Raw genomic sequence first — 13,943 nt, forward strand, 5'->3', positions numbered from 1 at the left:
GTGAAATCTCTAGCATCTTCCGTTGGGTTCATGCTCTTTGACACATCACAACCCATACCTCCTGTGCTCCAGCTGCATCTCTCCACCAAAGTGCTCGCATTCATATTCACACTTCGCCTCCACGTTTCCTTTTTATGAAATCCAACAGCGTGTTCCCTTTGCTTGAAAGTAGCAGCTCTATTGTGTTGCTTCTGCCTATTGCCCATATTAGCGGCGAAACTTTTTAACACAAAAGATGTTTGGCACACGAGCAGGGATGCTTCACACTGTGCCATCCATTAGCAATCGTTAGACTTCAAATAGGAGCAATTAGACCACGCGTGCTGTGGAAAAAAACTTGGTGGCTTAGCTTGTCGTTCTCAGTCACAATACCCTCCCTTTACATCCACAAGTAACTCGTGCTCACTAATTTTGCTTAGATTGTTTGAGAAAAAGCAAGTAACTCTGGACACTTTGGGCTTCTTGTTTAGAAAAAAATACTTGTAAAAGGGTTTGAAACTAGGGTTCAGATTGTGTTTGGATTACAGCAATTGTTAGGAAAGCACCACTTGGACTCGACCGCTGGTGGTAAAAGTGGCTAAAGTGAAATTACTAAATGCTCTCTTTTCATCTCACTGCACTGCCTCGGCGTCCTGCTGCGTGCATTTTGCTTTGAAGCTGATAACAGCTCATGTAGTGGGTCGAGTGGAGAACGAAATGATGAAAATTTAAAGCCAGGCCTGAAGACACATCACATCAATATCACTGATCGAGAGGAAAACACTGTTGCACCCCCTCGTAATTTGTTGTAACTGTTGTTGCGTGGATTGTTTGATTTTATTTTTGCTAGTTTTGCTGAATGCGGCTATTCCCTGCAATAAATCACATTGACACAAAATGAACTGTGCATATCATTGCCATCTTCACGCAGCTGTGTGTCTCACATTTCCAGTTTTACGTCAAATTCAGATTGATGAGAATGGAAGATTAGATAGAACTTTATTTTACGTTTAATTGGGACGGACGAATGGTAGAAATCTCTTTTTGAAATAAAGTGATGACTTTGTTTTTTTCTTTATAGAGGAACTTATCAAATGCGTGTAGGTGGTGTTGCCATGAATATTGCAAAGAGCAATGTCGAAAGTAGGCATCCATCCATCCATCCATCCATCCATCCATCCATCCATCCATCCATCCATCCATCCATCCATCCATCCATCCATCTTAATCCTAACGAGGGTCGCGGGCGTGCTGGAGCCTATGCCAACAGTTTTTGGGCGATAGGCATGGGCAGCTTTGACTGCTTCATCTTGTGAGGGATAACTGTGATTTATATCCTCGTTTGACTTTGACTACCATGTCATTTATCACCAGCAGCAGCACCAAGCTCAAAGTTCTTTTCTCTTCTGTGCTTCGTCCCCATTCCTTGTCGTTTACATTGCGATATTACCAAGTGACAATAAAAGCTAAGTGTTGCTGTGGGAGAAGAGGTGTGTGGGGGGGGAGTGATTGCTGAAAACAACAGTGAGACTCCCGCTCAGGCGACAGATGTTCAATCGGCAACTTTTCATCTCAGTGGATTGGCGAGTTCAGCGCTTAACAGTATGAATGTGTTTGTTGTCTCTTTACAATATAAGTTACCCTGAAGCATTGAGGGATTGTAATTTATTAACAGTCGCCTTTTTGATTCTGAATTGTGATCACAGTGATGTTTCCATAAAAAGGAATTTCAAGGCTAGCTGAAGTACTAGTTTTTTCATTATATATTTTGCTCAAATATTTTCTGTGCTTTGTCAATTTTCTTTTGATGCAAGAGTAAGCAATGAAGACGTTTAAAAGTGTATTGCTGCCCTTTAAAGGACGCACTTTCACACAAAATAGACACATTTTGTTGACATTTTCCCAACACCTGCTGTGGCACATGCACACAAAACCGCACAGCTAAAAGCCACCACTGTTCTAAGAGTAAAAGTTCAGGGCCAGCCAATCAGGGTGACCCTCAAAGTGTAAAATGAAGATAAGCTAGCTGTGTTTACAGCGTGCACTGTATCCTGATGTCTTCACAGCGTGAAGTTAGTTGCGAGTTACGAGCAACCTTGCATGATATTTCATTTTACAATCTGTCACAGGACTTCTCATAGTCCAACAGATCAATATACGAAGAGGTTGGAACTCGTGATTGTATTATTTCGGGGGATTTAAAGGTTGGCACGGGATCAATGTATGATGAATGACTTTAAGGATCTTGCTGAGAAGTGCAGTGAGATTTCTGTGAAGTCATTAAAGTTACAAAGGTCTCCTTTTTTTTTAAACATGAAGTTTGATATAATTCCATCGATGAGAATAAATAAAAGAGAGATTGTATTGCGTAGAATAACCTTTCAAAAAAGGTTGTGACATTAAAATGAATCCACATGCAGTAGTTTTGTGTGAAAACTAGACTGACTTGTCAAAGGAGTTCTTCGACACGACTTCAAGCAATGTAATCTGAAAAACTTTAAGGAAAAAAAATATATAAATGCTCACAACTAGCAGCAATAGTTTTTAATTAGTCCCAAGATTGTGCTTCACTTTCATGAATATCTTTCTTTCTCAAGTTAAAAAGTCATAAAAGTTGGCAAACTGACAAGAAGAATAATTTCCATATGTAATGTGCCAATTCAAAAAGCCAAATCACCCTGAGGTGAACAACTTCCTGGATCTCATCCTCTTCCTTGGATGTCCCAGATGAGCCCGGAATGCAGCTGCCATGTGGCATCGTCACAGCGCATTGAATTTTCACTCTATCAATAATTAAAGCCCCAAACTCGTGCGATATGGGACAGTACACATCTGACGTAGAGCAATACCGACACTAGTGTAAAAAGAAAAAAGTAAATTGTGATTTCTTTTCATGGATTTGACAGACAAACACGCACACACACACCTTTCCACAGTCTTCAACCTTGCATGCACTTGAATATTTCATGGTGGGGTGAGAGGAAGAGGTCAAAAAATTCCCTCGTGTGTCAGGAGAGTGCTCAGAAGAAACTTCTGGTGAAAATCCTGTTGTTTACCAGTTCCTCAGTAAGGAAAGCTGCGGTTATCACATTGATACTTAAAAAAAAAACAAAAAAAAAAAAACTGTAAACGTTAGTTTTTGACTTGATGTGTAATCTGGCCTGCATCAAATACAAATAACTCAGGTTAAATATTTATTTGGAGTGATTGCTGCCCGAAAGCACATGTATAGTGAATAACTACCGCTGAAGCACGAGTAGCCTCGGACGTTCATTCGGCTCATTTAGCGAGAGGACCAAGATTGATAGCCATGCCGGAGCGAATGGTAACCGGCCGGGGTGCTTGATGAAGGTGTGATTGCTGCCGGTGAGCTGCTCCTACCTCTTTCACGCCACATTCTTTTTCAACTCCTCTTACTTTTGAAGCAAAGTATACAAAAGTCACTTATGATCCAACTTCTGAGAAAACTGCGATGAACCCAAATAAGTTCAACGTTAGTAAGGGAGCGGCACGAATGATTTGCAAATTATAAATACAGATCGACACATCTTTACTGTAATCATTTTTCTTCAGCAGGACAAACGCAAGAACTTCTTCTCTCTTGCCGTCTTGAGGGAATCAATAAGTTTCCATCTCATGTGAAAATATTTGACATTTTGATAGATCCATCCACCCACTTCTGTAAACTGGTTTCCCTCAAGTAATAATAATCCTAAACCGAAGAGGAGCAGATTTCATTCAGCCAGAAACATAGACGACTCTAGTTGCAAAGTAATATTGCTTAATAGCTGCTTGGTGCCTATTTCACTTCGGGGAATTGGAGTGTTTGTTTCCTGTTGGTTGTCTTTCTGTTCTGTGAAAAGATGCAAGGCTGCTGGTGCAACATCACATTTTGGAAACGGCAGCATAAACGACATCCCCCCCCCTCAACACAAATCATACCGTGTGCTACCGGGAGCATGATTCTAAGATGAAACTTTATTTTTTTATTTTTTTTTATTTTATTTTTTTTTTTAAATCGAGATTATTCTGGGTGGCATATTGGGGTAGGGTCTACTACAAAATGAGAGGCCTTGACAAATAACGTGCTCTTTGGGGGGAGGATGAGATTGTTCCAATGGGACTTCAACAACAACAATGAAAATTCGGTCCTTTGTTTGCATTTTTAATTCAGCTGTGCAACCACAATTACGGTGAATGAGTTCCTGATTGGAGCATGTCATCCCTCCAAATTGAAGGCTTCATGAGAAATGAGTGTCTGACTTTTGTGTCACTAACTAACTAACTAGCAACCAAATGACTTCCTAATGATGGTAAAACAATTTTTGCATTTACATATTGGCAGCTTTGGAGGGGAAAAAAAGGAAGGGGTCACTGCCCAATAAGTTATCATGTTGTCCAGTTATCCAAATGTGTACGAGTTACTATTTCCATTGTTTGTTTTTATTTTTATAAAGTACTCCGAGTTCCATTTTCAAGTATGATAAGTAATATATCTAACATGTTTGTTTGGATAACAACGCGAAAGCAAAAGCTATCTGATGTCGTCAATTAGTTCTGGGTGTCATTTTGAGTTGGGTCTACTGACGTAATGGTAAAATAATTTCTATTTGCTCATGTGGCGTTCACAGCTGCCTCTACCCCCAGACTGTGCATCCTGATGGCTATCAGGTTGACTGATGTCGTTCCGCATTCCGTTTTCTCGATTTGGGAGAGGTGTCGTCACATTTTTTTTCATTTGCAACCAACACAAGCAACCTCGAGAGGATGTTGTAGCGACTGGTGCATTTTGGCTCTAAGACAGGCTGATGAAAGTGTTGTGGCGCAGATTTGACCTCAGGGGGTGTGCGAACAGCTGATCACGGTGACAAAAAAAAAGAAAGAAAAATCCTTGTCCTGACTGCTGAATCAGATGATCGTCTAGTTTGAACCAGGCACTCAAATAAAAATTGTAAATAATGCATATCACATTACCTTTGAACACAATGCACCCACTCATGCCATTGCATCTTAAATCCTTCTGTTAGCGCCTGTAATCTTATTTAATATTTTATTCATCAATGTGAGCTTCCAATCCCCAAACATTAAATATGAATATCGAGAGATTTACGGTTGCAATGCCTCGTAGTGTTGGTTTTGTTGTTGTTTTTTTTAATGAGGGGCAAAACATTGGGAGATTTTTTTTTTTTTTCAGACAACACCAAAATTGGGCCAAGAACTGCAGGCTACATAATTCATGATTAGACAACTGCAGTTGGAGTTGACCAGGACCACATCTTGCATTAGCTCATGACAATAAGACACCCAAGTCGACAAGGCCTGGTGTGGACCGCCAATACATCTCCATGGTAACAAGATGCGTCACAGCTTTTGTCAAATTGAATTATGACTGCAGTGAGTCAGGATCTTTTTTTTTTTTTCAAAGAAAAAAGCTCCTTTGAAGGGAATTTGGAATTGAATAATCATAAAAAAGATTTTTGTCGAGTGCCCTCGGATGCAAAAAAGGTGTATTGTATCTCGTAGATGAGAAAGTAATTCATTTACTTTGATAATGAAACTTGCGGACTCACTGGAGATTCACAAAATAGTAACTGTCTGCCTCCTGAAAGGTGCAGCCGAGCCTCAGGAACGATTACCGCCCTATCATCACACCTTTTCTGTGATATGAAACCTTGCCAGGCACACTTAAAAAAGAAAGAAAAAGCACCTGGGTCAGTGTGATCCTGGAGGGTCCAAATACGACTTTCTCATCAGGGATTGATACGCTGAAGAAATACGACATTGTTCCACTCATGGCTGGCAAAAAGGAAAGATAAATTCTGATTAGGTTGTGTCTCCTTGAAACGCAATTATTGAAGAAACCTCAAATTAACTTAAGGCCTCCTCCTCTGGGATATGACTAATAATTACCTTGATTTCATTCTGGTGATATAAAAGCATTCTTTATGCGTGTGTGTTAAATCATCTACTTTTGTGTGTGTGTCATTGAATGAACCCATAATGATCACTTTATACTCTTCTAAAGAAGGGCAGGACAAAAGACGTAGGTGGCGCTACTTTCATAGAAATGAATAATGAATCAATTATTATCTTTCGGCTTTTAGAGAAACAATGATATATATATATATATATATATATATATTACTAACCTAAATGTTCCTAAATTTTAAGAGATTTTTATGCTTTCAACTTTGAGGGGTCTCTTGTTTGTGAAAACACAGAAATCTCGTGGTCTTTGACGTAGACAGATTAGGAGGAAGAAAATTGATTCAGTGGTGAAGCACAGGTGAGAACCCTTTCGTTTTTATTGCTCTCATTTATCAGAATCCAAGTAGATTTGTGATTATTGGATGTCGGCAGACTGCAGAAAATCGGATCGTGGAAGAGAGCCGGCCATGGTCTGGTCTAAGTGAAAAACCTAATGCGCTGGAATTGGACTCTAATTTGAAGCGGGTCGGTAACTCTCTCTGTCACAAGCAGCAGGGCGAAGTGAGCAAAGGTGAGCTGCTTTATACAGCCTGGTTGGACATCCTAATGGACATTATATCACGCCAGACGGGTAAATGTTCCGCTGCACGGTGTACAACTGATGAAGACATCAGCCTCACAGCGAAGAGGTTCTGTCTTTAAATCCTACTGTGTTTGAGTTATCATGTTCTCCTTGTGCCAGTTTTCCAAATATTAAATAGGATAAATGTCAAGAATAAGATAAATAAATATCAGCATCTTTAATCATTTCACACTTTTGCTTCTGAAAGTGTTTCCAAGAGTTGATGCATAGTGGGGGGAAAATTTTCACCTTGTTTATTTCTTTCACCTCTGAATGTCTTTTAGCCGCAAGTCAATTACCGGGGTCTTTAATGAAGTCTGAACAGGCCATAGATAACGCACGCTTACATTTGTAGTCTGAAAGCCTCTGTTGCTAAGTGTGTGTGATTATGTGTACATGCGTCACAAGTGATTATGTGTGTTACAATGTGCACTGCTGCAAATTAGTCTATGACTCTGGACAGTAGGTACCCTCGCAATCATCTTTCAAAATCAATAGTTTTTTATATACTGCAAATCTTTTTGTTTAGACAAGTAGAAATTTTAGATGTTACCTGCTTGACACAGTCGAAACTGTCAAGCAGGTAACATCTAAAATTTCTACTTGTCGGAACAAAAGAATCTGCAGTATATAATTACGAAGACATGATGAATCTCAAGGAAACAATTGTTTTTTACTTAGAGGGACCAGGTACATAGGTATAAATAAATAAATAAATAGGGCGCTATTGAAATGTCGTTGTTAACTTTAAAAAAAAAAACTAAATGAATGTCTTTGTTTTATTCTGACTCCCAAAACCAAATGTAAAATATGAACTGCAATATGATAATTGGCTGTTATGACATGCTGCTTCTGGCAAATGGTAAAAGGAGTATAGTATATGTACTACTAAGCAGTAGTCAAAAACAAACCAAAATAATAATAAAAGGTCATGATTAAAGAGAATAGTTTTTCTTGAAGATGATCATGTTGAAAGTAGTTTTGTTGCTGCAAAATCTTATTACAGTTAAACCAATTTATCATGTGTTGGTCCTCATTTGTCAGTGAATCATACAGTAGGAGGGCAACGCCTGGTTTAGTTGGATTACAAAGAGCTGCCCCCCATATGCCTGGCTAGGAACTGGCAACATCTGGTAAAGCACAAAATTATTCAATAGACATAAAGGTATTTCAAAGCCTTGTCAAATGCCAGGTTTTGGGAGTTTTAAAAATGACCTCATAAAAAAATTCCTATTATGAGGATAAGGAAAACTAAACAACTGAGATCTGAGCATGAGTTTGAATGTGATTGGTTAATTCCGAATTCGCAGTTATGAGAGAGTGCAAACACACTATCCGTTTTTTCTTTCTACTTTCCCTTTCAAAATGATTTCATTTTTTGTAACAACTGCACATATTGCAAGAAGCAGAAAAAAAAGACCCTGCTTAGTATTATACCTCAGTCAAACTGTCCTGGCGTGTTAATATCTCGATAAATTTGGCTGTGTCTCCCTGTGAAGAGTTACTTGTTTTTATATCAATTTAGCTCGGCTTGAAACCGTCTTTTCCTGACCTTTTTCTTTAACATACTCATTCTTGTATTATTTTTTTTTATATCCCACAATAGCCACTACTGGTGCTTTCAGCATCAAAAGAATTCTGGATGGCAGCTCAGCTACTGATGCAGTCACTCTTAAATGTCATCATGGCGTTGAGTGTATTCCAAACACTGTCGGGTGACACGGGCTCATTTCTGAGCAGTTGCCAGGACATTTATGACCCCGGCAAATCTTTGTATGTGCTAATGGGCCATCACAGGAGCTTTTAAGGTCTGATGTCAGAGATGTAATCAAAATGCTGCCAATTGGTTCCTTTTATCTGCTTTCAAATGGTCAAATCGTTCTTTTGGTTTCGGGGTTTATTCAAATGCAGTATTTTTATGACGTTTAATGGATCAGGCAGTTTCATTTTGTCATTTTGTTTTTGTCGATCATGGACTTTATTTTCTCTTTTCAAGTCACATAGATGGTGAAAACAAGTTCTCATTGACTTGATAAAACACTACACTAAAACATCATCTGACATTGTATGTGTGTTTTTTAAAAAAAAATAAAGGTCATGTGACATGCTGTGCCTTAAGGCCCTATTTTAAGTTTTATGTTAAGCCGCATGGAAAAGATTCAGCCAATCACACTGTCGAGCATTTTGGGACACCTGGGATGCAAGCCTGGTGAGACGCGAGTGAAAGCAAAAAGTTAGAAATCTGACTCACAGGTTTTTGATCAGACCAACAAACAGAAAGTTGAAGCACAAAAACAATATGGACTCAGCCCTGAGGAGGGATCTGGGGATGTTTTGAATATTCTGTTTATATTGTACTTTTGCTTTGAATTAAAGTTAAGAGGATCCACGGAGATTTTAATGTTATAAAATATCCAAAGAGGGAAAAGCTAGAAAGATGGTGAGCGGTGGTCAGTGATTTGAAAATAGTTCTCCTTTAATTTCTTATATGAGGTCCTTGTTGACTTCCCAAGTACTAGAGTGTGTGGGTGCTGGAGGAAATCTGACGTGTCAAAATGAGGCTTCATACCAAGAAGAGGCGAAAAAGTCTCCACATGTTACAGGACAAGTTTCCATGACAACAGTTTTGCTAAAAAGCTCCAGGTTTTTTGGCAACCTCAATTTTGAATTAGACCCATGACTTGTCCACAACTCCACACTTTGACTGGAAAAAAAACCCAAAAACATTATTTCTTTAACTAACCGCTGCATTGAGTCATAAAGATAATGATTCTCTTTTGTTTTGATCCCAAAGCTGACATTAAGAAAAAAACAAAAAAACAGAATCCAATCAGTATTCATGATTCAAAGTTATAAAACACAGAGTTTCATTTACATAGACACGGGTTTCTGAGTCTTGTCATGTGAAGGAACTAATTATCTTCTCAAATATTGGCAGCGGGTAATAGCCTATTTTGGAATTAAACTTTTATTTCCTTTTCAATCATGTGCTGTTCAACAGCGGTGGGAACAAGCTTTCCAATCAGTCGTTTTTGGCAGTTTATGGGTACCGTCAAGTGAAATGTGGATTTGGCTGTTGCTGAGGCAAAAATATAAATCAATGTAGTATCTTTAAACCCTCACCTGTTGGCTTGCACTGTAGGTGGCATCCAAAAGAACAAGATAATGGAATGAACGTGGTGAGAAGCTCAGCACAGACCTACTTTTTCCAAATTAGCTTGATGTGGGTGGCTTTGGCATATGATTAGGATGCCTCCTAATGAGTTGCTCTGGGCACGTTCAATCAAGACGAGGCCCCGGGTAGCCCCCTGCCAAACTGCTTCATGCCAACCAACGTTAACCCTAACCCTCCCAACTGTTACTGAGGATTATAACCACATTTGATAGAGAAACTAGTAGAACTAAAGCCCAGAGAGAAAGAGAGTGAGAGAGAGACAGAAAGAGAGAGAGAGCGAGAGAGCGCTTCAACAGATGCCGGTGCGAGGAGGAGCGGCTGAGGAGTCGAGGGAGGAGCGAAGAGGCAGAATGCCACGGTGGCTGAAGATCCTCTTCCTTACACTTGTTCAAAAACATGTCATAGCTTCTTTAAAAATATGACATCAGACGTTTGTTTTCAGCTGCCGCTCAAGTCATTGCTCCTCCATTCTGCTGGATCTCATTACTGAAGGTAATTTTTGTTCATTTAAAATCTGCTTCATTTTCTATTTGATATTTTGAACATGCTCCATCCAAAACTGCTCTGTCTCCATGGTGCCTAAATTAGGAGGAGGACGAAGGGGGGGCCACCTGGTAGAAGAGCACAGAACAGCTTTTGGAAGGGACACTTTCCAGGAGGCAGAAGAGATTCAGTCGGCTGACGGGCTTCGATGTTAGAAGAATACAAGTGGATTCACAGTTTGTTGTTTACCTGAACTCCGAGCAGACTTTTAAAAGAAAATCCTGCAGTCAGGATTATTTATCATTTACTTTTTGCAGCTGTATGGTCAAGACCTCCATAAGGATCTTACCACACCTCACTTAGACATGTCTGATTGATTTTTTTAACCTCAAGCGTGCACGAAGACGTCTCTCCGGAATTATCCTGACGCATCCTTCGATATGAATCATTAGGGACTCTCGGGTTGCCGTCGGAAAGATGGAGAACGTGTCTGACCCCGGCGTCTTTGCCCCACCGCTGTGCGACGACTCGGTCGACTCCTACGCAATCTCCTCGGGCAACCGCACCGACTTGAACTGCACCCTCGCGTCCGACTTCTACTTCTACGCCGACATCTACGTCATCTTGCCCATCATCTACTCGGTCATTTGCGCCGTGGGCCTGACCGGCAACACGGCCGTCATCTATGTGATCCTCAAAGCCCCTAAGATGAAGACGGTCACCAATATGTTCATCCTCAACCTGGCCATCGCCGACGACTTGTTCACATTGGTGCTCCCCATCAGCATCGCCGAGCACCTGCTGCACTACTGGCCCTTCGGGGAGGTTTTGTGCAAAATCATCCTCAGCATTGATCACTATAACATCTTTTCCAGTATCTACTTCCTGACTGTTATGAGCGTGGACCGCTACCTGGTGGTCCTGGCCACGGTGAGGTCCAAGCGCATGCCGTACCGCACCTACCGGGCGGCCAAGATCATTTCCTTGTGCGTGTGGGTTCTCGTCATCCTCATCGTGGTACCCTTCAGCATTTTCGCCGGGGTTTACATCGATCCCAGCGACGGCAGAAAAAGCTGCGTGCTCAGCTTCCCCGCACCGGAGAGCTTGTGGTTCAAAGCCAGTCGGATCTACACCCACATCTTGGGCTTCGCCATCCCGGTGTCCACCATTTGCATCTTGTACACCATGATGCTCTACAAGTTGAGAAACATGCGCCTCAACAGCAACGCCAAAGCGCTGGACAAAGCCAAGAAGAAAGTCACCGTCATGGTTTTCATCGTCTTGGCCGTCTGCTTGTTCTGCTGGACGCCGTTCCATCTCAGCACCATTGTGGCCCTGACCACCGACCTGAGGCCCACACCTCTAGTTATCGGGATCTCCTACTTCATCACCAGCCTCAGCTACGCCAACTCCTGTCTCAACCCATTTCTCTATGCCTTCCTGGATGACAGTTTCAGGAAAGCCTTCAAGAAGATGCTGGAATGTAGTCCAACATGAACTGATGGGCACGTAATGAGTTAAAAAAAAGAACATTTACCCAAGCTACACCAGTAAAATAAATAAATGTATGAATCTCACTGAGTTTGTAGGTTCGACTAACAAAATTCTCCTCGCCACATTTCGTGTTGCGTTAAACAATTAAAGATCTGAAAACAACCAGCAAAGACTCAAGTGCTGATATTAACTAAAAAATAAAATGTGAACACATTCTCAGACTTTGTTGTTGCACGTGCCATCACATGTATGAAACAAAACGAATGTTTATCAATATTAATGTGTGTAATTCCAGGATTATTTTGAGGAACAGTTTGTTAAGATGGTTTAAAGTTTATTGGTCCGATGTAACACATGAATATGGGGGAGGAAAAGCTGTGCAAATGCAGGAACAACATTATTATTCATAAAGTGTTCTCAAAAGTAGATGATAGTTTGCACCATTTTCTCACGGGGCATATCAAAACCATAACTGCCTCCCCCCGCAAATGTGTTCATTTACAAATCTACAGAAATATTTTATAATGACTATTCAAAGAGTTCATGACGGTCTTTGTCATTAAGTTGGTGTTAAGGCTGACTGTTACTGCTGACGTAGACGTTTGACGCGTGTTACTTGAAGTAACACTGAAGTAACAAACCACGAGACAGGTACCCTACCCTTTCTGTAATTGATGAATTTCTGAGCTTTTGTCGCCCCCTGTGCAAATCTAGACGCTCATTACAACAGTCATACTTTGCCCTTGTCACTACTTAATTTCTGTTTTACCTTCTGTCAAAAGATTTACACGCAAACAAAAGACCGAGATTAATCAAAGAAAATAATGAATTTACTTTTGCCTCTTTATACATGGGAACCACAATTATGCTTATTATTCAAAACCATCAATACCTGTTGTTCTTTCTAATAGACATTACATTAATTTGGTAACGAAATTTGAGGATAGCAAGCCTTATGTTCGTATTTTTTTTATTAGTATGACGTCATTTGACAAGATAGTAAAACATTTTATTCTATCCTTTTCCCATCACCATATTTTAACAATGTAATCCTCAAAATTTGTCGCACTTGCGTCTGATTAAAAGTCCATTTGATTCATTTTAGGATTCCATTTTTCTCTGTTATTAGCCAGTCAATTTTATTCTGAACATTTTGGCACATCGGCAATACTGTCTGTACGGAATCGTTTGGTCTTTAATTGAAGTTGCATCGTTTGTCTTTTGCTTTTGTTGTCGTAAATATCGGTGGAATTCCATTCATCCATTATCTGAACTGCTTATGCTGTGAAGATCACAAATATTTCTTCTGAAAGCTTCACCTAATACCACTGAAAAAGCAATGTGTTGAATTTCTAATAGTGTTCAAGGTATTTCAAATGAAAGATTCTTTCCTTTTGAGTCAATGCTGAAGAGATTTAAGTCATCAAGGTTACTGGTTGGTTTTTGTGTCTTTAACTTGAAATCATTATTCAGCCAGTTTGCTAAACTTTTAAGACTTAAACTTGCCTGCAACAACTTTCTCTCGCCTTGTGAGTTTCCATTAATTGTATACACACGTCAAATGTGATTTGGGTGCATTGTTATATAATTGCAAATGACTGCTTCATTGTTATTCCACGTGTCGGCTATTCGGTGACTGAAAAGGACCATTTGTAGTTGGGTCTGCTGTATATTCAAGTTTTGACGGACAGTTGTCTACCCGTACAAACCTTAAATCACCTGCACGCACATCGATCGGTTGTCATTTGGTGAGGCCATGGTCCAAATGGATACTGGGCTCGTTCCCAAAGGTCATGTCCATCTGCACTGAGCCAAACAGCGGCAGAATGAATTAGTGACCCGCCGCCAAAAGGCCCCAGTTTCAATCTTATCAACCGGCTGCTGCTTCCCCTCATCGTGAATGCATAGCACATAAAAACTAAAGTGCTTGATGGCAAAGTGCTTGTTCTTTATTTCACCGACTTTGTATTTGTACCATGTATTTGTAGTCTTCTGCAAACAGCAAAGAATTCAATGGAATGTATGCCTTCACAAATAAAATCATGAATAAAGCTCAAGATGGTGTGAAATGTCTGAAAATTAATCAAACCTAAAGTACAAAAACTCCATCCATGAAATTTAAACAAACAACACAACCCAATGGATAATTTTGGCTCTTCGATGAATTTGATATTTAGGTTTTTGGAATATTGTAATTGTATCTTCTGTCGTATTGCTAAATCATCAGTAAACGACTAACAATTTTTAGACCAATTAAATGAT

At 40.0% G+C, this 13,943-nt stretch overlaps 1 protein-coding gene across 1 annotated transcript; it reads left to right on the forward strand.

Moving 5' to 3' along the window:
- Window positions 1–10,284: 10,284 nt before the first annotated feature.
- On the forward strand, window positions 10,285–13,738 carry LOC119119067 (neuropeptides B/W receptor type 2-like). Its single transcript, XM_037245662.1, has one exon. The coding sequence runs from the start codon at window positions 10,665–10,667 to the stop codon at window positions 11,682–11,684; it is 1,020 nt and encodes a 339-aa protein (XP_037101557.1). The 5' UTR covers window positions 10,285–10,664; the 3' UTR covers window positions 11,685–13,738.
- Window positions 13,739–13,943: the final 205 nt, after the last annotated feature.

Source organism: Syngnathus acus, chromosome 2, assembly GCF_901709675.1.
Source record: "Syngnathus acus chromosome 2, fSynAcu1.2, whole genome shotgun sequence".
NCBI classification, from domain to species: Eukaryota; Metazoa; Chordata; class Actinopteri; order Syngnathiformes; family Syngnathidae; genus Syngnathus; species Syngnathus acus.